Source organism: Etheostoma cragini, chromosome 1 (genome assembly GCF_013103735.1).
Source record: "Etheostoma cragini isolate CJK2018 chromosome 1, CSU_Ecrag_1.0, whole genome shotgun sequence".
NCBI classification, from domain to species: domain Eukaryota; kingdom Metazoa; phylum Chordata; class Actinopteri; order Perciformes; family Percidae; genus Etheostoma; species Etheostoma cragini.
The window spans coordinates 21,732,101-21,755,960 of NC_048407.1; the positions used below are offsets into that span (position 1 = coordinate 21,732,101).

Consider the following 23,860-nt stretch of genomic DNA (forward strand, 5'->3'; position numbering starts at 1 on the left):
ATAAAGAGTGGAGATTTCAGATATAGCCGTTAGCAGTTCAGCCATTATGGTGGCTGAACACAGCTGTCAGACCCAGATGGTGAGGTGCTAATAACATTCAGAGTTTTGCAGCGCACCGTTTATTTTCTAATAATAAAACTGTTAGCGCTTGCTAATAGCATAGCCACTGCCTGCCAAGCACACGTTCCGGCTGACCACTCACACCACTCTGCTGCCATTTCGTGCCATACTGCTGAGCTGAATGGTTCTAGTAGGCCCTAACACAGAAAGACACACACACACACACACACACACACACACACATACTGACCAGCGAGCTGTTATGTGTAAGCAACCAGAGCAGAATGACAGAAGGTAATAAACAAGTGGATGTCAATGTTAAAACATAAAGAAATAGATATACATTTGGAGGCTAATGCAAACACACACAAACCACACTCATACACACACACACACACATACACATACAAACACACACACACACACACACACACATAGCCTAATGAACCTGAGAAAACCTGTCTATGTTGTATGTGTTGTTTCAAAGTAAATAATTTTCCTAATTTTAAGACAATTAGATCTGTGATTATATGGTTCTATGTTTAAATTCCTCACTTTATGTAAAATGTTACTGCATCCTACAGTAAAGATTGTTTTGAAAGGTGTTTAACATGTGCATTTAAGATACCAGTTTGCTTTTAAGTTTAGTTATTTAAAATGTCCAGAAAATGGAATCTCTGTAATCTCAGAAGATGTAAAGTGAAAGAGAACCCTTTAGGGAAAAGAAGAATAAGAAATCATAAAATATAAAAAAATCTAATTCGTGAATGGGTTGTGTCTGGACAGTCGATCTGGGCAGAACACCTATATTCCCAGGGACAAAAACAAAAGGTGCTATTCTGCAAAAGTGCTGACCCATCAGAGTGCGTCCTACAATAGAGAGCTACTGTGGCGTGACACAGTAAGTCACTGGCCCTAAAAACGCCTGTTTCCTTTTATAGACTTTCCCATTTTAGGTTAGATCGGTAGTGTGCATCCATACCTACTTCAAAATAATTTTATCTAGCTGACAGCAGACAGTGACGGGAATTATGGGGAGAGAAAGATAGAGGTGACGTGCAAAAAGGTCTACCACCGGAATTCAACCTGTGTCATCATGGATGTGTAATATGTATGTGTAATACATATTATACAATGAGCTAGTGTGACACTGCTCACAATTTTTTTTCAACTCCTTATATCTGCGTGAGCTGTGTATGTTCGTGTGTGCACGTGCGTGCTTGTGTAAAATACAGAAAGTACAAGCTACATTTGTCAGTGTCATACACAGTTGTTTTACCTCACAACTTATTTATTAAATATTTCAACAGGAGCCAATTTCCTGTTAAGTGTCATTACAGTGTTTCTGCACACACGTACGCCTCCAAAGTGCCACAATTAATTGGACTTCATTTCCAGGAGATAATTTCCGACTGTTAGGCAGGCTGTAAAAGCACATCACCATGCACATAATTACATAGAACGGCAGGAGCCGCCTGCAGAATTTATCTTCCACCCCAAATATGAGAGGCTGGTGAGTGGGACTCTGATATAGCCTTTGAAAAGGCATTTATGGCTGTGTGCAAACGGTCTAAATAAGCTAGTGCTCATGACACTGACATGCAGCTTTATTTAAATATAATCTCACTGATTACCTCAACAATGTTTAGTGAGTGAGTAAATTACAAAGATTAAATTAAATCACCCTGGCGGGCAAATAAAATTTAAAAAAAATACACGGTCCAGAAACATAAACCAGAATAGCAACAAAAAAACAAACATGAATTAACTCAGAATTAACTCTAAAACTATACTGTGCCAGGTCTCCAGCTGTCTAGTGTAGCTTAAAGCAGGAACATGTCATGGGTAATTGAGCTCCCCTCTGCCAGAGATATCAGTTGCTTATTATGCAGGGATATGTAACACAGAAAACAGTTAGATTCTCTAGTTTTGAAATGTACAATACTAAAGACAAGATGAGGGAAATGGTACAGGGGGCTGCCAAGTGACACAGCAGGGTGCTTTTGTTAAAGGTCTTTCCAGTTAGTTTTTGGAAAACTGGAATAGAACAGAGGTATGAGAGAAGGAATGTTGACTTAAAATGGAAATTAAATGATTCGTGGAAGTCTGTGAGGTGGATGAAGCACTGCTAGTTTGTTAACATGGAAAAATCCTGTCTGTCTGTGTGCATTGGTGTAAGTGTGTGCGCGTGCATGCACATGTAAGTATGTGTGTGTGTGTGTGTGTGTGTGTGTGTGAGTGTGCATGCATGTGTGTATGTGTGTGTGTCTGTTTGACAGAAGGTTCCGGGGCTGCTGTGTGCAGTACCGGCTGGCAGGGTGGCTGTCAGAATGGCCCTGTTTCCTGTGTCAGCTCTAAAATAGGTCCAAACACAGCAGAGATGCACGACACACTCTGGCTATTTACAGCACTCACACAGTGTGTGTGGAGGATGCTGCCAAATGTATGGAACCAGACACACTTAGTGTTATTCTGTATCTTCTCAAAACATGTATTCACTTAAAACTTACAATATGACAGTGAACGAAAGAATATTCTCAAAATTAAAGGCACATATATTATCCTTTTGTGAAATGTTTTTTGCATCACAATAAAAGCGTGTTTGTGTGTGTGTTTGTGTATGTGTGTGTGTGTACGCCCTTGACCCCTCCATATGTAGGGGTTGTGAGAGTCTTGTCTATGGTAAGGGCACTGCGCCCTGCTTATGTCACTGCACCCACCTCCTGTTCACTGGAATGTCGCCCTCTGCGTGTCCGTGACAACTAGCAAACCTCCCAAATGACGCAGACTTACTGCCACCTTGCCTTTTCTCTCTGGGCATGCTCAGTGAAGCCTCACATGTGCAAACACACACACAGATAAACAGATTCACAAGTCTTACACCACAGTACATAAGAGCAGGTAATTTCATAAACTTGTCGTTTCTTTATCATTTTGTCACACCTCTACATTGGTTCTTAAAAACACGCACCTATCATTGTATTTAGGTCTTGAAAAGCGCTAGTTCCATATATGATTGTCTCTCTTTATTTTTATCCTCCTTTCATTTCATCAACAGACACACATGCTGATTGCAACATTTTGGAGCCATGTGTGAAAAACACTGGTTCACTCTTACCGTCATTACCCAAGACACACAAACACACACACAAACACACACACTCACTCACACACACACACACACACACACACGCATACACACACACACACACACACACACACACACACACACACACACACACACACACACACACACACACACACACACACACACACACACACACACTTATCCATAACTGCCTCTGACCATTTCCTGCCACAATTGTTTATGTTGTGCAAGTCTGTCAGTTGTCAAATCACATCAGCTACCAAGAAGACTATCAACAGTTTGACCTCGACTCTACCACAAACTGTACAAGAAGAATTGAACAATTATCTTGTGGGAGATTATTGTATCTCAATAGGGATCCTCATTTTATCAGTGTCTCCAAATCAGTCTCTATAATGATTGAATCCTTAGCTGCTGGTTCCCCAATGACCTACATTGTAAAGCAACGCACCCCTTATGCAAACAAGACAGACTCAAGTCAGGTTTGACATAGTGATAGTGTTGAGAACACACATTTGATTCTCTTTGCCGCTCTGTTTTGAGATGGTCCGCCCCCGCTGTTCCCAAGTAGCACACCAATAACTTAAACAAGTTCATATAAGACAGGTTTAAATATCTGCAAGATGCCTCAGCTTTCGCGTGCCTCAGCATTTCGACCAATGAAATTTTAGCAGTTACTGTCATTGCGTGCATGCCCACTACCTGAGTGTTGATTTTATCTGCTGTGGCTTTTAGTTTAGCAAGTAACCCCCATGAACAGAAACAGCATATCACCAAGTTTCAGTCCCATGTTTGGTTTTGCTTTGTTGCTTGCCCACACTTTCTCTAGTTTGCACTCCCTCTCCTCTCCCTCTCTTTCTCTTTGTGTTTTTTTAATCAAACTTTCCATCCCTGGTTTCAATTAGGAAGCCAAACGCTTAAAGGTGCCCTGTCAAACAAAACCATTTTTACTTGCATTTTTATTTTTTGTGTTATGTCATGAATGTGAAAATGAACTGCTACCTCTTCTGTCAGCTCTAGCCACTGAAAAGAAATAAGCAGAGAAAGTGGGCCAATTAAAAAAGCTGGTCAGTCTGACGTCATGTTTCCTGAGCTCATTACTATTCATGAGCTCCCCCAGTTGCGCTAGTTAAAGGATGCTGATAGTAAGGCCCTCACTGGCTAGCAATTAGCTAATCAGAGCAAAGCACATTAGCTCATTGAATATTAATGCGAACTAGCCCAGATTGAGGGGAGTCTTCCTGCAGGCTTTCTATACCACACTAGAATGGCTTGAAAAAAGGTAACCAAGGCCTTTTTCTACAAAAGAGTCCATTGTAGAACTTCTGACATTACCACAAAGTAATGAAACATGTGTGGCAGGGCACCTTTAACGTTTATTTCTTGGCTTAGGTGAAAAATAAAGATAAAAACCTAAAAGCACATACATGATTTTTGAAAAAGTATGTTCTACAATATAGTAAAAACCACATGCACACACAGACACACACAAATAGAAATTACAATTCCCAAAATACACCAGGAAAGCATACAAGAAAGATGACAAATTGAGCCAGTGCTCACTTTTGGATGTTGCTACTGCCCCTTCAGAATCTGGGTACCACCTGTCGGCTAACTTTTGCATGTTTATTTGTGCGTGTATGCGTATAAGCACATGCATCTGTAAGTGTTTGTGCAGGAGCAAGTGAAGGGAATTTAGTGGAGAGCTGGAAGCAATATGGTAGCAGATATCAGTGTACACTATGTCAGTTTTTAGTTATGAAGAGCCTTCATACATTCTTTTTGGGAAAAAGAGGAGAAGGAGGAGACTTATCTGGTAACTGATAAGACAGCTCAGGCCTTTCTGAAATTATACAAAAAATATGTTAATTGCTAGTGAGAGCAACAAAGCTTTGAATAGCATCTCCCTGTTTCTCTTTGCCTGCATCAATTTCTTTCATTCTCACGATCCCGCCTCATATGGCTCCCCTCCTATTCCCAACTGACTTGCTTTACCTCATTGTCTATCAAGTTTTTCCCTAAATATCTTTTTATACACATACAACTTTTAGTCTCCATCTGGGGCTGCTGGTAAGTGGGTGTGAATGCTTATATCTGCCAGTGTGTTATGTGTGTGTGCCGGTGTGTGCTTGGAGCCTTTAATATACAAAGATCATAGGGTTGATGTTTAACACCCAAGCACTGCATGACCACGCAACAAACCAGAAACCTGAACCAAGAACTCTTGTCTTAGTTGGTTTGTGTGAGTTTGTGTGTGTGAGTGTGTTTGTGTGTTAGTGTGAGTGTGAGTGTGTGCGTGCATATTTCTATCTGCTCCATGAACCAGAGAGCTCAGGTCAGATGCCTCCAGTGTTGGGCTTAAAGCTGCTTTGAATGGGGCAGGCTGTGCTCATCTTCTGTCTAATCTTCCTGCTCTTGTGAGTGTAAGGAGGTGGAGAAAAAAATCCATAGTCTTTTCATCCTCCTGTGACCACAGTGCCTGTGAGACAGCAGCCGTGGGAATGGAGATGGATACAGGCAGCCCTGCCTCTGACCTCCCTCTACTCCAACACAAGGGTGGAGATAAACAGGGCCACAAGGATCGCTAACATCTTTCTTTCTCAGGAACACACAGCCACATGCACACACACTCATACCGACACATACACAGAGCGATGCAGACATCTCATTAAAGCAATAGTAGGTGAATGTTGCAACAGCAGTGTGCCACTGGGAGAGAGGTCTATTAGGGATACTATCAAGAGACGGAGTAAGGAAATGAGAGTCGGTGTGCTTGTCCTGTGTGTGTCTAATTCTGGTATGGCATATGTATTTGACATTTGTCTAATTCTGAACCAGGGATCCGGGCAATGATCCACCATTAATACCTATTGGCTGAATCATCATGTTAATGTAGTGACTAGAGAGTTAATACAATTAATATCTATTACCCTAAGTGTGAGTGTGTGTCGGATTGAAAGAGACTTGTTCACGTGCGTTTCTGGGTGTGTGTTCAAAAGTGCGAGACAGCAGAAACAGACAGCCTGAGAGAGGCCACGGCAGGCGCTTCATCCTCGTCCTAAATTACTCTTCCCTCCTCTATGTTTCCTGGGGATTTTGGAGTGATACTCCCCTCTTGCTCCCTCACTCCCTCAGCTGTCACAACCCGTCACCACAACTATTCCACTTCCGCCGAGGGATAAAGGGAAAGCCTTGTCCCTCTCCATCACCCTTCCTTCACATCTCTGTCTCTCTCTAAAGGTAGGCAAACTGGGTTGTGTATTGAGTATGCATTAACTTCAGTACGTATTTAACTCTTTAGTCATTTTTTTCTGCCATGACCTATTGGTTTAAAGAAACAACAGAAAACTAATGATGTTTTAGCTGTTGCTGACAAGAGTCTTATCATGCAGAATGTGAAATTGGAAAGTGAACTCAAAGCCATTCCTTTGGTCATGGCTAGTATCCATAGAGATACATGTGTCTTATTGTGGTTTGTCAGGGGTCATTAGTGTAATCCAAGCAGACATACGTTTATACTGAGAGAAGTGCGCCATAGTATTCTCTTTCTGTTTTCATCTTCTTTTTTTGTTGTATCTATATGCAGCCACTTCCGATAATGTCATCCTACACTGCTCTCCGCTCTTCGCAACCAGAGACTATCAGCTGTGAACTCATCGCTCTCCTTTAATGGCCAGGTTACAGAGAGGGAAAAAACAACCTAAGAGCGTTGCAAAGCAGTGAAGATGTTGTGTATGTTCAAAAGAGAGGTTGTGTGTGAGAGAGAAAAGATGGTTTCCTTAGTTCTGAGAAAGAGTGAGCAGTGGCTCTCTTGATTTCTGTTTTTGCCTCTGCCACAACATTCTTTCTTAGGGTCACACTCCCTTCAAAGGCAACAAAAAGACAACCTCAAGGTGACCAGCTGAGTTAGCAGTGTGCCTGGCCTGGCGTGCCTGTGTTACACTTCAAAGAGTAACCTCACGGCCCTTAACTGTGGTTAATTGTTATTTGTCATGAGGTTACTCTCTGAATGTGCCTTCTCAGTACAGTAGTGACATTAAGAAGTGTGCTGTTCCTCAGCCTTACTTTAAGCCCCAGCCACTACATTGTGTCTACAGAAAGCCCTGCTCTGCCAGGTCTCTGAGGCCATGTAGTCTCCAAGGGTGACACTACTCAAACTCTGTAATTATAAAACAAAAACAGCATTCCTTAGCCTGGTTAGCCATAACTATGAGAGAGAGGGACAAATATGTACCCCCTCCACCCGTTCCCTATGTTCCTTTTCCTTTAACGCGCCCCCACCCCAATAATTTAACAGTCAGAGCAACTCAGCCTTGTAAACACAATAGTTATGTCTGCGCTCACAGAGCCATGAAGCAGACATACAGGCTCCACTAGCCCTGCAGCTACTACTAATACAGGCTCCTCTCCTCTCCTCTCCTCTCCTCTCCTCTCCTCTATCATACACTAAAGTTATCCCAAAGTTTGTTCATCTTGACATTCACCTTTCAGAATATTTTATTCATTTACAGATTAAATGAGGAACGACAGAAACTCAACGGGATATTTACAGCTGTGTGTATGTCAATTGTTTTCTTTGTCACTGGGCACAATGTCTTTCACAATGTCTTCCCTATCAAAATTGATTCTCACATGCTGTATAATCATGATCATCAATCTTCTATGGCTGAAGCAGACCCTCTGGGTAGGCATTACCTGCCAATGTTGTCAAAACAAAACACTTACATACAAATATAAATACAGTTCAGTGGATTATGGACAAAATACAATTAAACATTCTACTCTTCTCTATGTGAAGTTATGCTTTCTTAAAGGTAGGAAACTTAAAGGTCAACCAGCAGCGCTTTTATTTTCTAATGCACCTTGTGCAAATTTTCTACGACTCATTTCTTATATCATAACTGTTTTACAGAAACATGTTTGTGCTGTATGCTGAGTCAGTAGGACAGTCCTAGGAACCTGAAGTCAATAAATTAGTGTGGTGTCAGGGACACACCAGCAAATTAAGAAAGTGTTGGCCTTAATAAAACCTTATATATACCTATTTATACCTGTATATTAATGTGATACCGAATATTGTTTTAATTGTCTGAGCCAATGGAAACATAAGCCTTGTCGCTGCAGAGCACAGACCACACAACTGTGTATGTGTCTCAGACATGTATTAATAGGATAGTCAACCAGACTGTTTGTCTTGACACTTTGTAAACAGCGTGTTTGAGGCTTTAATTCCTGTGTCTGTGCATGCATTATGGTGATCCTGCTTTGATTAGACACCCCAACTCATTTTAATTAAATACATTAAATAGATAATAATAACTTTTGGTGCAAGCATCTGTCTGACAACAATAAAAGTAAGAGAATTGTATCATCTTGGATGCTATTTGTGTTTGATGTTAATGGCCAAGCACAATGCATTAAGCCTGGAATGTAAGTAATGTGCACTTAGACATATAGCGCCAGTCACACTGTGTGGACAGCATTGTTTAATGTGCACCAATAACTCTGTTAGGCTAGAGCATCTCATTGCCTGTCTTTAGTCCTGCATCTTCTCTATATCTCTCCTCATTGTCACTCTCTGTATACACTTCTCAAATGGTGCACTGGTGTGAAAGATGAAAGATGAGAGCGGACACTGCAGGTCTCTTTGGAGCTATTTACTTTGTAGCTTTCCGCCTCCCTCTGGTCCTGTTTGTCTGAGTGAAGCAAGATACTGAAAATACTACAGAAACATTTAATATGATGCACTGGTACCAGCTGACTTTTATTCCCACTGTAAAAAATACTGAAACATGTTGTGATTCAAGAGTGGAGCTGAACTCAGTTTATCAGTTATATCACTGTTATATCAGTTTAAATGCAGGCCTGTCCTCCACAGAGGACCCGCTTCCTGGGTGAATGACTGTGAGAGCTGCTGTATGGCAGGATGAAGTGTGTTCATTTCCTTATTTATTGACTCACTTGCTTTTCTCTGAGTGTTTGAAATTAATAACAGCCAGCAGAAATCAGACAGAGGGATGAAAATCAGCACTTTCCCTGCAGTGAAGCCATTCATCAAGCTAACGAGGGGGAGAACGGGAGTGGAGGAGTGGAGGGGAAAAGTGACGTTTGGAGAGAAAGCAGGGAGCGGGAGGGAAGCAGGTGCAGTGTGAGGCAGAGGGGGGAGGGAAAGTGACGTTGGGTACAGAGGCGAGGGGAAGGAAGCTAAGTTTGTTTGGGAGGAGGAGGAGAGTCAATTGGAGGATAGCAGGGCAGACAGAACAGGGGGAGCTGTGTGTCACTCTAAAAAAGAGGGGTAGAGATAGAAAGAAAGACAAGTTTGACATTGGAGTATAAATAGAGAGCGAGGAGAGAAACAGAGAAGGCAGACAGCTTCTTCTGGACTGAATGACTGAGGGATTGTCACTGAGATTAAGGCAGTATAGAAACTGATGTTAATGTCTTTATATGTTTAAAGTCAATGCCTTTGCTATTGGCTAATGAGTGGATCCTGCAGCTTCAGAGACAGCAAACTACAAGATCTAGCCGCAGTATTTCCACATGATGATGAGCATTGAGGCAGATACAATACGGAGCTCTCGTTCACTGCTCTCCCCAATAGTAGTATTTTACTCCCTTTTCTTTCCCTGATGGGTGATGATGGGCCTGCCCTCTCCTCAAAGCCTTCGCCCTTGCAATGGCTCGGTTCCGTGCTGCTCCGCCCCCCCGACAGTCCACCAGAGACCCAACAATATCTCACACCCAGAGCAGGGCTGACTAAGCACTTACCGCTGAGCCTCTCTTTTCAGAGCGAGAGAAGAGCGCCATGCTGAGAACTCTGCCACAGGAAAATAATTAGCAAAGTGGAGCTCTGCCCAAACACACCGGGCTAAATCTAGTACTACTTCACATACAAATGCAGCCATAAATCTTTCCCTGTCTTCCTTTCTTTCGTTCTTTGCTAGAAAATCATTTTCACAATCAGAAGTGGAATGTGAGTTTATTGTTTAAGTTTTATCTATATGCTTAATCATTTCGGTGGTAACTCCAATGAATGTGGCTGCCTACAGTCTGCAGCTACAATTTACTTTGCAGTCTTTCTTTGAGTTGGTTGAAGCTGAGAAACTTGTGCTTGGTGCCATGTAGTGACGCAAACTGTGCCAATCTCACTGTACATGGATATCTGTATTTTTAACTTTAGAGTTAGACCACAGTGTCTTTGGTCACTAAGGCTGAATATAGTCAGCTTCTCCTGAGCAGTCTCCAGTTTCTCACTCCTTTCCGAGAGGCAGGTGGACCAGAGAGGAGGAGGGGGGAAGGAGGGAGTACACCCAGTCTTGAATAAATCATTCCTTGACTTTTGACCCATATGGAGCAAGAGGTTGTTTTTGTACTTCTGCACTGCCCCCCTTCTCTATATGGCCTCTGCACCCCTCCTCTATCTCATTCATTTTCTCCTCCACATGACAGGTCAATCTGGATCGATTTCATCTGCCCTCAATGACTGAGACCAACATCCTGGCACCCAGAAATAGAGCTCTCTGTGATAGAAGAGCCTCCGACCAAGTGTTACCGTTAGCACGCAGCTCTGAGAACGGCTGAGCAAGAAAGGATGGGGGAACTACACCATTTAGAAATCGTTTACAGGATGTAATGTACTGTACTGATAAACTACAAAGATATAGGGAAGCAAAATGCATGAGAAATGTCTTTTGACCAGACATGGTGTGTTTAGGTGACAATGTTTCAGAAAGTTTCACCTAAACCATCCTGCCATACACTGACCACATGGTTGGTGGCGTTGCCTACCTGTTACAGTATGCTTTTGTGATCACACACACATGCATACACACAGACACACTCACAAACAATCCCACACAAGCCTGCTTCCCCCAATCTATATTTGCAGTCAGCTCTCTTTCTCACAGCCTCTTTCACACACTTACTGTGCATATACACACACCTGGTGTTTTATCTTTGTCAGCATATTCTGGGTCCTTCAACTCCCTGCACGGCTCTGAACTCCAGTGTGTCTTTGCATGGCGAACCCCTGAGGTGTGCCTGCCTTCATAACACACACACACACACACACACACACACACACACCGGTCGGAGGTGAGTCACACTGGCAGCCTCCTACCAACGTTAACCTCTCTTTATCTCCTTGCCATCCCAACATCTCACAGTGTAAATACATTTGTGCCTGGAAAATTCCTTTTCTCTTGCATTGGTGGGCTAGAGGCGCAGTGACACAGTGTCCTGTTGGTGTCTATAGGCAGTCCAAGCCGGAGTCAGGACACTCTTTCCCCAGGCAAGGACACAGAGACCTGGCTCTCCATCTCCATCACTCAGCCTGTCCTCCTGGAGCTACGTGGCCAGACTGCTCATCGCCCTCCCCCCCTCCTCATATGCATGGATTTGCATAAAACAAAGACATGGCTCTGCCTGCAACGTCTGCCTTGGTTGAAACTGCTAAGAGCAGGATCGACCAGACCACACCGCACACAGCCCCTCTGAGCTCGGCTGGCAGGTTGTCAGAGCGCAACATCAGTATAGCGCAGTGGCGTGGCAAGGGAACTGAGATTTACGAGGCTGACTAAGATAGACACCCTCATGGTTTTCCACTTTCATTCGTTTAACATCCGTTCCCTTGGCATTGTTTATATTCTACACCCCTTAGCAGTGAGCAGAGGGCACCTAATTCATTGTGATGACGTGGGAGGAGAATCAGAGCACTTAAAACACTTCATCTAAAGATGATTTGTCCTTGTCTTCCCTGATGGCTTTTGTCCTGCTTCCCCTACTGAAGTTGAGTGAAGCTGGAGAAAGGCCAGCTTCTGATCCCCACACCCCACTTAGACACAATCAAGTAAAATACATTACATTCAAGTACATGTACAGTAACACACATACATACACTACTTCACCAAGGTACAAAGTCATGAATGCAAGCTCAAACCTTCTCTCATCCTCTGTGTCTTGACCAGGCACATCACAGCGTTTGCTTTGGAACAATCAGTGAAGCCATTACAGGAACAATCGGGTTTGCAATGTACATTTAGCCAGTTTCCTCTCTGTCTCTGTAAATTGATTTCAAGACTAGAAGCTTATTCTTTACTCTGCCCCTCTCCTGCTGTCCGAAACTCTGCTTTTTCTCTCCGCCTTTTTCAAACAAAATCTCAACATACGATTTACATTTTAATGAGTAGCTAAGATATGCTGGTTTTTCTGTTGATCCAGGATGAGTGATATTGTCATATCTGTTTTTTTGTGTGTGTGTGTGTGTGTTGATTTAAATAGGTGCATATAGTACTTGGAAAAGTTAAGAAACTGGGACGATAGAGAGAGATGGGGATGGAGAGAGATACTGTTTGGCAACATAAACAAGGTGTGTGCTCGCTATGAATAGGAATTGACAATATTGCACATCATGTATCCATTATGGAAGCCTTACAGACAGTTGTTATGAAACATTCAATATTATGTGTGGTGACTGTGTCCTCTCAAAATTTAAAATGAGAGTCTAATATAAATGCATAATTAAAATGGATTTCATTGTGTAGGTGCATAGTAAAAAACAACGTGAGCAGAAATAATGCTCTATATTATTATGATATTTCTACAGTTGTGATCTCTTTTTTTCAAGCCTGTTTTACAAATCTGACTTCACCTACTATTATGAAGTCAAAGTTAAAGGGGAAAATAAAAACACAAAAGCTGAGAGAGATCAAGTGAAAAGTGTTTTACCTCAGAGAGCCAAGGGCACGGACGATTGGGGCTTGAAATCACAGATGGAGGAATTTTCTGGATGACCTAAAGGAGTAGATAAGATTGGACAAAACCTATGAGAATAGAAAGATGAATATCAAGGCAAATACACATGCTGTCTTCTTCTGTGCCTCCTCTGTTTCCTCTACTGTGTGTGTCACTCTCTACTACCCTGTCAGACACACACGGACTGAAACGCACAATCACAGAAAAACAAGTGGATCCATTCCGAGCGAGATTCATTCTCACCTTGTCTGTCTGGTGAAACACAGTACATGTATCATAGTAAGCGTTTGATGCGGAGGGAAATGTAAAAATTTGCATGCAAATAGATTCTACAGGCAGAACCCATGCATCAAAACACTGTAACCACAAGAGAGAAAGCTAAAATATCTAAGCATACAGTGTGCCATCACACAGACAAAGCAAAAGAGTTCTATGCCAAAGCTGTTAGTCCTGTTCATCTCATTAAATTACATAATTAATTGTTCTAAAAGGAAGGGAATTTATCATGCAGACAAATGAACACTGGAGGGTGTTATTGTCTGACTCCCGTACTACCATGACGGACACTTTTACAAGCACGCTCCTTAGAACACACACAAGTAGGCATGTTGCTCAAGGCAGGTCCAGATACAGTTATTCATATCTCCAATAAATGTTTCTACACAAGTAAAAACATTAGATTAGCTCTTAGCTCTTAAGGCACTGATGCCAAGTTGGGTCCCTTTTAAAACACTGTGGGAAATGACAGTTGTGGAATAACTTTGCCCATACACTGCTGTAGAGGAAATTTTAAATCATTGGATTTTCAAATAAATGTCACATAACTCAGTGCTATAGAGTTCATAGAACCTGCAGGCAAACAGCAGCATGATATGCAGCAGAAAAACGAGTCATTGGATCTAAATCACAAAGTGTAAACTTTCATTAAAGTGACTGATTTAAAAAAACAATAACACTGTTAGCAGTGGTAAAAAGGGAAAACTTCAAATAGAAATAGAAATAACAATAACTTAAAATGCCAATAAAACCTCCCATTTATGGATTGAAACTGTGATTTTGATCATCACGCTGGCCTGCTCCTTACTCCCCACACCAGACTCAGTACCTTTGGAGACAGAGCCTTTAATGTTGCGGCCCCATCCCTGCAGATAGTTGAAATCCTACATCCCTGGACATTTAAAAAAAAAAAAAAAAAAAAACTTCTGAAACACCACTTGTTTACCATAGCCTACAACCTCCGTTGATATAGTGACTGTAATTATGTGTCCTTGGATTTCATAAAAGACGCTATATAAATAAAAGTTATTCAGTATTATTATTAATAATATTATTATTAATATTATTATTATTGCAGTATATCTCAATATTATCAATATATTTGAAACATTTATGCTACTTAAAAATACACTAGTATCCATCTTACATTTTTTGTCACCTTTTGTGCAATGCGGAGAGATGCATTTATTTAAGTCCCAGGTTCTTGGTTTGGTTCCATTTACAGACGTATAAAATTACCCCAGCAAGTCCCGACCCCCTCATTACCAACATAACCTGCAGCCAATCTTTCAAGGACAACTCTCTAATGACACCATGCATGTCCGCTTAATGTCTATTTGATGCACACTGAGACTTTCTGCCACAATGAAAGAAAGACATGTACTGTATAGAAAGAGCAGAGCATACTCTGATCAAATAAGCAGCTTAATTGATCCCTGATGTGTGTTTAATTCTAAAGAAGTTAGTGTTTCTGTACTGTACCTCTCATATCCTCTGTAAAGTGAGAGAACGTTTGTGTGTCTCTGTATCTGCGATGAATCTGGTCACATTTGTAGATGTGGCTGCCAGCTGGTTGGGCTGAGACACCTGACTGTTACTGTAATGTCCTCCATCTGCATTGATGTTTTTCAGAACCAAACTCATGAAGTTTTGTAATTTGTCACAAAAAAATCTTAACTTTATGAAATAAATACAATAAAATTCAATTATATGATGATTTTTTTTTTTAAAAGGGCAGCATGGCCTTGGGCTTGCAACATATTTAAGAACGTACAACCCGGTCTCGAGGCAGTGCGTAAAATAGTCACGTTATTTTGATCTATTAATTCGTCAACAGGGACACACTTGTCTTGTTTATTTTGCAGTGGTCACCATGAAATGAACAACGGCTGCCAAGAAACATGCCGCGGTCTATGGGGTACGCAACAACGAGGGAAATGAAACGCCACACGTGGTAGACAGTGACCATCATGGCCGCTGGGACACAAAACTGCGTTCTCTGGGGGAAGCAACAACAGGGAAATGAAGCGCCACATGCCGGCAAAAACTGCCATGAAACTGGAATGCTCTGGTGGACGCAACAACGGGGAAATGAAATGTTACACACCGGTGACAACAACGGGACAGACCGCCACACCCGGGATGCGCTACAACAACGGGACGATTGTGGTTAGGAAAAGAACAACGGGGAAAGGAACCGTCACACGTAGGAGACAGTGACAACAACACGATCGCCGGTCTCTGGGGTGAAAGTCCTGTGTCCGGCTTTTCAATATTACTCGCTACCGTCGTGCTGTTATCACGAAAGATGTTTCCTATTGAAATACATTAGTTTAAAATTTGTGCTAACAAAAAAAGTAAACAATTGATTACATAACGTAACCATTTCACAAACTGCCGAGAGACTGGGTTGGAATATGAGCAGTGCATGTATGTTTTTGAATTGCCTTTTTCAGAGCAGCTAAAGAATGACAGGGAAGGGGGAGAGAAAGAAAGAGAGGATGACTTGCAGAACAGGGCCGCAGGTCGAATTCTAACCCGGGCTGCTGCCAAGGACTCAACCTACATGGGGCGCACGCTCCACTGGGTGGACTAGGGGTCGCCACAGTGTATGAATGTGAGGAAAGGGTTCATTACAAGGATAAAACTGAAATGAGACAAAAAGAAAGGGTTAAACATCTAGCAGAAGTTAACTTCTTATCAAAAATGAACAATGAATATATACACGGATACAAAGTTAAATTGAACAGGAACTTACATCTTTTCAGATCTTTAAAATGACATCATGAAATTAGTTTTTACACTGTCAACTTCTTTTTTAAGTAAAAAACAAGCTAACTAAAAACTGTAAAAACAAAAGAAAGAGAGAAGAATTTAAAATGATTCAATTATTTTGGATAAGAAACAATACATATTTTCTTAAAAAACTACAATTGGAATTGATGGTATGTCTCAGATTTTATCTGTTCTTTTTCCTTTAATGTAAATGTGAATTTGAGAACGACACTGAAAATCCCAATTTAGCAAACCCAGTCTGACTCAGTGGATATTATTAGAAGATACAATGAGTTTGGCTTTAGCACCCCTGCTTGTTTTGTTGTGTCTTTGCAACACTCAAAATGCAATCCTTGAATGATGTGGGTGTAAGAATACCATGAACTGCTGTAAGTGATCATCATGGCTGCCATGAATACTACCCGACAATTCCCATTATACACCAATGATTAGTTAAACCCACTAAAAAGGCTGCTTTTCTTTTACCATCCCTATTTCCACTTGACAGTGACTCAATGGCTTTTTCTGTTCCGCTGGGATGAAAAAAGAAAACTGTTTGGCAGCATGAAACTTAACCAGCCAAGCTTTGGCTGAGTGCTATGTCTGCCCTGTTCTACATATTTTTAGGAAACACTTGTGCTGCATACACGAAAGGACATAAACACCTTTTGTGTATTTAAACCTACTGTATATGAGTCATCAAGTGGGAGCTGAGTTATTTTCACACATTACCTAATGACAAGGAACCCTTCTACTAAAAGTTGTTTTTGTGTTAAAGTAATTTGATTTTGTTCCAACCTTCAAAAACATACAGTACTTTTGTAAATATAACAAAGTATGCTGCAAGACTAAGCCAGTGGTGACATACAGGAAATGGGTTAAAAAAAGATGTCAGTAACTAGTCTTGAATTGACTGTGTACTATACCATGTCGGATGTGCATGTACATCTTATTCAGTGGGTTCTGGGCAAAGGAAATGAGCTTGAGCTCCCCAGGGCAGGGATTACTCTAATGACTTTGAGAGCAGCCTTGTGCACTGTAACTTTTGACCTCTGCTCATCCTCTTCTCAAAAAGACGACATGAGACACATACACGCACACACACACATTTACAGACACATAGGCCTACACATACATTTACATATACACGCACACATATTATCCACATAGGCATTAATCGACCTTGCACACCGGCCGGCGTAAGTTAAGAGATGCAGAATCACACAAACAGTAACACAACAGATCCTCTCCAGCCCTTCCTGTGGCACCATCTTAAGCCATGAGAGAATTCAGACCCCCAACAAGCTCTGTCAACTGGCGTACTGCTACTTGAGTGAATGTCGTGCTGCATCTTATGCCATCAGCCTGCATAGAGCCAATGTTCCATATGAGTGCATCACTGGAAAATCAATAGATTTATCACTTGCACAACCACTGCGCACTGGTGCCACAGATATAACGGGAAATATATTTTGCAAATCAGAGCTGTCTTCACGCAGATGTCCTTTAGCTGGGAGACTGAAGTATTTGAATCATATAAATACTAGACTACAGAGAAACACAAGGAACATCATGCAGTAAAACAAAAAGCTAGGCAAACTATGCAGGGCCATTTACTGTTTGTCTGGTGTGTGCTTGTGAATGAGTTTTCATTTCTAGTCTCTGTGGTGTGCTTTCAGTTCTAGTCCTTGGACATTAGATGTCTAACTGCTCTATCCCAATAAGGAAACAATCAAAGTAAAAAAAACTAGAGAGTGAAACAGGGCAGCCTTAAACAGAAACCACATTTTCATTTTTTACATGCCACTCTAAACACATAAAAAACACCACACAAATACACAGCCTTAAGAGAAGCAAAGCCTAACTCTTAAATAAAGGAAAAAAAACATTCTCTCTTTGAAATGGCAAGTACAGACATTTTCTTTAAAGGGGAAAAAGGCAAACAATTATCCTCCCTGTAGTCCTTCAATACATTCTTTTGGTTAATATGAAATATCAAAATATAGCAGCGCTACAGCGTGGATCAAATAGATGTAATTAGATAAATTGAGGAAAAAGGAGAACAACTTGGATGTAAATTGCATTGTGTGTGCATGCTAAGCCCCAACACTGGCACAGCTGCACGGAGCTGCACTCACAATTTATCATCTCTACATCGCAGGAGCCAGTGGCCCACACCACTATTAATCATCAGCAAAATCATTTAATTCAGCCCAAGCCCGACTATTGTCTCAGTTTCTCCCCTCACTCTGGGCAAATCAGCCACCACAGCAGCAGTACGCACCTCAGAGGAAATCACACAAAACAGATTGGGATACAAGTGTTGGGTTAAAACTAGCATTTTTTTTTTTTTGACAAGCTGTGCAGCACATCATTCCTGGCAGATGTTTTTTTGGGGGTAAAGTATGAAATTTGTAACTTCAAAGACTACTGTTCATATAGAATAGCAGTTGATCACTCAGTGCTTTGGTAACACACTGACAATGTGGTTCACTTTCATGAAAGGTGCCTTGTGTGTATATGCTTTACTCACACAAACGGTGGCTAAGTTGCAAAAAGCTGATGAATCCAGACTCAATCGGTTTGCAGAAACCTTAGTCTTTCTTCAAAGAGGATTTTGGCACGTGGGTCTCCCTATTTCAACAAAAAAATTGTTCTGGAACAGTGAAATCAGATGCCCACCAGGCTATTCTATGTCCCAGAATTTACAAAAGAACTTTTCCTCTTGTGTTTCAGAAAAGTGGCCTTTTCAGTTAGTGCACCAGTGTCCGAACACCAACTGTAATGCACAATTGGGTACAGCAGCGCTGAGCTTCTTTCTGCCACTGCAGTAGCTGACTTACATTGGCACCTTCTCCAGCGCCCCCACACATGCCTGACATGCCCTCACTACACCCCCCTCTCCGAGAGCATGTCTCCTCCCTGCCCACTGACAAACCGAATAAAACGGGGTGAAATTAGGAAAGCCAAACGCTGACAGGCTAATAACAGTAAGCACACGGTGTCTAAAAAACACAGACACAACACACAAACACAGAACAGGAAGCAAGCAACGTGAAAAGGGCGAATGGATGGGTCAAATATACAGAACATGCAGAGCCACAAGAGATTCACATAGAGATGTAATCCTCAGATACTGTCCTTCAGGGAAAACACCCATTCACAACTATTTATGTTCACACCCATACACACACACAATCACAGAGACAGAGAGACTCACACACATCACTTATCACAGGTCATATTCTACAATAAAATGTAACACAATGTAATTATATTATACAAACCATACTGGGCTTCCATAATCACAAATGAGGGTGTAATTCATGAACCAAAATATTTGCAATAAGGCTACATAATAATGTGATTGTAAATATGATTTAGAATGGAAATGCGGTTGAAAACAAAAAATGACAACAAATAGGAGTTCAGTCTAAGTCTATATTTTGGGATCATTATAGTGTAAACAAAAAAATGAAACCTCTAGCAGACAATTTGGGTAGCCTAAATGTATGAATAACTAAAAACTATGTTTCTGATTGGTTCAGGGTGGCCTCTTATTAATTAGGAAAACACATTCAAAAGGGCGACAACTAACAAATAATCAAATACACTTTGTTAATAGTGCAGTAATCCCAATCACGTTGTGATTCTAGTTTCATTATGTTTCAATCACAAAACAGTTCTCAGGACAAGTCAAAAGAAAAGTGAGAAACTTATTGAAGACAATAACATACCTTTATTGCATATCATTTAATTGTGTGAAATGAAAAACGATCACATATGAACATCACATATGGTTAGTGAGTGAAATAATTTTGCACAGCAAAATATATATATATATACTGTATATATATATACTATATAAGATGAAAGATTAATTAACATATTTTCAAGATTTATTGGCGAATGATACTCCCTCATTTTGTACAATTGTACATTTTGTGCAGGGTGTCAATCCCTGACAATCTAAACAATGTCCAGACATTATTGATTATAATAATTGTTATTGCTTTGCAAATATTGAGTTCGTTTAAGACAAAACAACAGTCTCTCCTGAACTGATAATACAATGTTAAAAATGTTACGATTAAGTCATAGCAGAATGTCAAACTTATCTTCATGAGGTGTGGAGAATTCGAACTTTTTCCAGAATTTCCGAGAATATTTAGTGCATTTCAGTCCAAAATATGTCAATTCGTTGAAGACACAGAAGCATGGCAATTTATTTTAACTTCTACAACAATACTTTTTGAAATACAATAGTGAAATATGTTGCGGACCTCTCACACTACTGTTTGACGCACATGCTGCAAAAGCGCTGTTTATGCACTGCACAATACTGCTCATTGTAGCCTACAAAATGGAACCGAGCCAATTTTTTTTAAACCATTGTTAAAAAATACTGTTGTGCACCAATCACCTTATTAATTATCGTATAATATGCTTCAACCTGTAGCACGCTATCTTTTGCAACTTATAAAAACTCTGTACTTAAATTACGCTTTAAAGTGTATTTAAAGGTTGTCAAGTGCAGAGTGGAATATCTTTAAATAACAGTATAAGCTTTAAGCAAAAGACTAAACTTCCAAGAATCGGTGATTTCCTTAATAGTGAAGTCTTTTCCTTTCCCCCTCCGCCGATCAACTTCCAACAGGAATGCATAGCGCATTCACTGCAGCCTAATGACAGCCGGTGGTGGTGCACTTCAACACAGCTGAAATGCACTTCGATAAGAGGGGTGGGAAGTCCTGTCACTTTTTTGTTGCTGTCCCAAAAAAGTGAGGAGGCCATAAATGAAGTATAAATGCCATGCTGGAGTCATCCGACAAGAAGGACATCTTCAAGCACAGAAAAAAAAAACATAGCCTACATGTCCAGCATGCAGGGAAGTTCAATAAGACATCTCTTTAAAACAATGAATAGTTTGTAATGAATATTGTCTTTTGTTGCTCAACACAAAAGCAAGCAAACGCATGAGATGAGGTGGCGTCAAACGGCAGGCTCGCAATCCTCCAAGTTTGGCAAAAAAAAAAGAAAAAGAAAAAAAGGTAAAAATTAAAAAAATTAAAATAAAGACCAAAAACATACGGTCGATGGATGCAGTTTTGACAAGAATCTGTACACTGAATTCAAAGTAAAATGATGAAAAAAGGACAAGTTGATGAACTTCAAAGGAGTATACTCAGTGCTTGCATGCACACTTCGTATAGCCTACTGCAGCATTAAGTTGGATCAACTTTCAAAAATCACATTTTACTCACACACTGCAAATCTAATGAACAACGATGAAAGAAATCTTGACAAAAAGGCTATGCATAATATAGACTGAGTATGATAGCAAAACGGAGATGTTCTTAATATGCCTCTCAAACAATAAAAAACACGGATGACTAAACCCTCCAAATCTAAAAACAGTCGCAGACGTTTAAAAAAAAAAGTATAAAATTAAAGAAAAGAAGAAAAGTTGACAAGTTAGTTCTTGGTCTATAGGCATTTGCGCCAAATGAAAAAAGGTTTCATAATGAAAACTTTTGTAAGTGGGGGTGAGTAACCCTATTCTTTTTTTTCTCACGATAATGTCGAGACTCACATGAAAAACTCCGGGGATGAAGGGTTGTTGTCACTGCTGGATCCATTTTCTCTGAAGCCGTTGCTGATGAGCTTCTCATACTTTTCTTTGTACGCGTCCCTCTCCCGGACCAGCCTGGAGATCTCCTGCTTTAGGTGATCGACCTGCTGGACGAGTTGCGTCTTCTCTCCCTCTAGGACGTGCCGCTGCTGGACCCGCTTGAACCGGCAGGACTGCGCGTAGCCTCTGTTCTTTAGGGTCCTCCTCTTCTGTTTCAATCTGATCACTTCTTCCTTGCTGACCCCCCGTAGCTGCCGGTTGAGCTCCCGCACTGACATGCTGACCAGCTGGTCGTCTGAAAAACGGTCATCCAAGCGCATGTGAGGGTGAATTGTCCCAGAAGTGCCGTTGGACTGGACGCCAGGTGCTTGGTGGTGGCTGTTGCTGTGGTGGTGGTGGTGATGGTGGTGGTGTTGCCCTCCGTTCTGAGCGGCTGCAGCAGCGATAACTGCCGACACCACCGCCGCTGCGGACCCCATCTCTTCCCCGGCCATGGTGCCCCCTGCTCCGGCTGCGCCAGCGAACTGCTGGCCCCTGGCATAGCCATCGAACGACTGGAGCTGGTGACTGCTGTTGATCAGCGCCTCGACTGCGTCTTCGGGGCTGAAGCCCAGCGCCTCTGGATTCAACTGCTGTTGATAACCGGACATCCAGTAGAAATCCTCTATGTGTGTCTTCTGCTCGCTCCCCGAGCCCGGACTGGGCGCCGAGAAGCTTGGGGAAGGGGGCACCGAGCTGCACGGCGTGCTCATCGGGGTGGAAGACAAGGATCCCCCGGCGATAAGGCGACTGCACTGGCTGATGTTGCGATCGGGCTCCACCGGCTCCTTTTTCACTTCAAACTTCATCAGATCGAAGTCATTAACATATTCCATGGCCAGGGGACTGGTGGGCAGGTCGGAGTTGCTCATTGCCAGCTCTGATGCCATCCTCTTGCTGCTGACAGTCCTCCAAGTGGGGTGAAGAGCAGCTGTCAAACTGGGTTGGTTGGAAAGAACGTGAGCCAGTTTGATTTTTAAGCGTTTGTCTTGAAACTGAAAAATGAGGGTTTAAGCGTCCTTTTTGCAGCCGCGGACTTGCAGGCGTGCGAGAGTAGTTTTTCTTTGCAGAGTCTATTGCACAGACACACCAGTGCCGCGCGCACGAGTAGCGGAGTCCTTTTTCAGCATGTGGAATTCGGCGGTTTTGTATTTCAAACATTTAACACTTTACGGTTCTTCATTAATACATTGCGCAAGCGGAGAGGGAGAAACGCCGAAAGTAGGGGAGTGAATGCAGCCTCGCACGTTACAAGGTGATGACTGGTGGGCCGATTTTTTAGAGGGATCACACAGCAGATGAGTTTAAGAGCATTGTAGCTGCCCTGACGTCAGGCTCGAAATAGGAAATTGACTCGGACGAAGAGCCAATAGGGTCGCACACTCCGAGAGCTAATTAACATATTAGCAGCAGAAACCAAACTTTTCGCAACTGTCAAAGGCCATCAGCTGACTGTCAGCTGGGACACTGACTTTTAACTCTTTGACTACTATTGTTTAAATCAGTGAAATGAAGAGAAGCTGGCATGGTGTAAAGTCAATAAGATGTAGGCTAAGTCCAAATGCAAATCATAGAGAGGAGAAAACACAAAGAAACAAAGAAAGTGAGAGAGATAAATTGATAGATAGATAGATGGATAGATTTTTACATCTACAGTGTGTCATAACTGTAGACGTATTATGAATAGTGAGATTATTTACCTGTTTGCTGATGTAGGCTACTTCGTTTATGTGTTTTTAATGCAGTATATTACATTTTTACAGTTTGTCTTTCGTATGAAAAACACTTAAATCTATCAATGACACCCTCTTAAGTTTGTTATTTTTAGCGCAAATAACTAGGCTATATAAAACAGAAGTGCTATTTCAGCGACAATTGACCAAAAATATGAAAGGTGAATTGAAGTGATTTGTCAAGCCTCTGCGCACCATAATAAAACTCAACACTGCCACCTTTTGGACATGCCACTGCATTGGATTCCCTTTTCTATCCGATAATAACCCACACAAATGTCAAACCAAGCATGCAATATGCGATAAAAAAGATGAACAACACATACATAATTACATACAAATTATATTAAGTTCTTTATTTCATCTTAAAAAGCACTTTAGAACTCATGATACACACTGTGTGTGGTGTCATGTCAGTGGAAGTGAATGCAAGTGGACCCAGTGTAACTGATATTATGTCCCACAGCCATAAACAAATTCACT

General features: G+C 41.5%; 1 protein-coding gene across 3 annotated transcripts in view; it reads right to left on the minus strand.

Annotated features, from left to right (window-relative positions):
• Nucleotides 1-22,956, minus strand: part of mafa (v-maf avian musculoaponeurotic fibrosarcoma oncogene homolog a (paralog a)) — a 76,916-nt gene extending 53,960 nt beyond the window's left edge. Inside the window, exons 1-3 of one of the 3 annotated variants that reach the window (XR_004656814.1) lie at nucleotides 21,567-22,956; nucleotides 12,896-12,961; nucleotides 11,112-11,209 (exon numbers count right to left, since the gene is read on the minus strand). Coding sequence is in view for 1 of the 3 variants with exons in the window: in XM_034872937.1 (XP_034728828.1) it covers nucleotides 12,934-12,961; nucleotides 21,567-22,534 (996 nt within the window). In the remaining 2 variants the exon portion in view is untranslated. Of the gene's footprint in view, nucleotides 1-11,111; nucleotides 11,214-12,895; nucleotides 12,962-21,566 lie in introns of all 3 variants that reach the window. The other 2 variants (XR_004656813.1, XM_034872937.1) reach the window with 2 other exon arrangements.
• Between the last annotated feature and the right edge of the window lie 904 nt (nucleotides 22,957-23,860).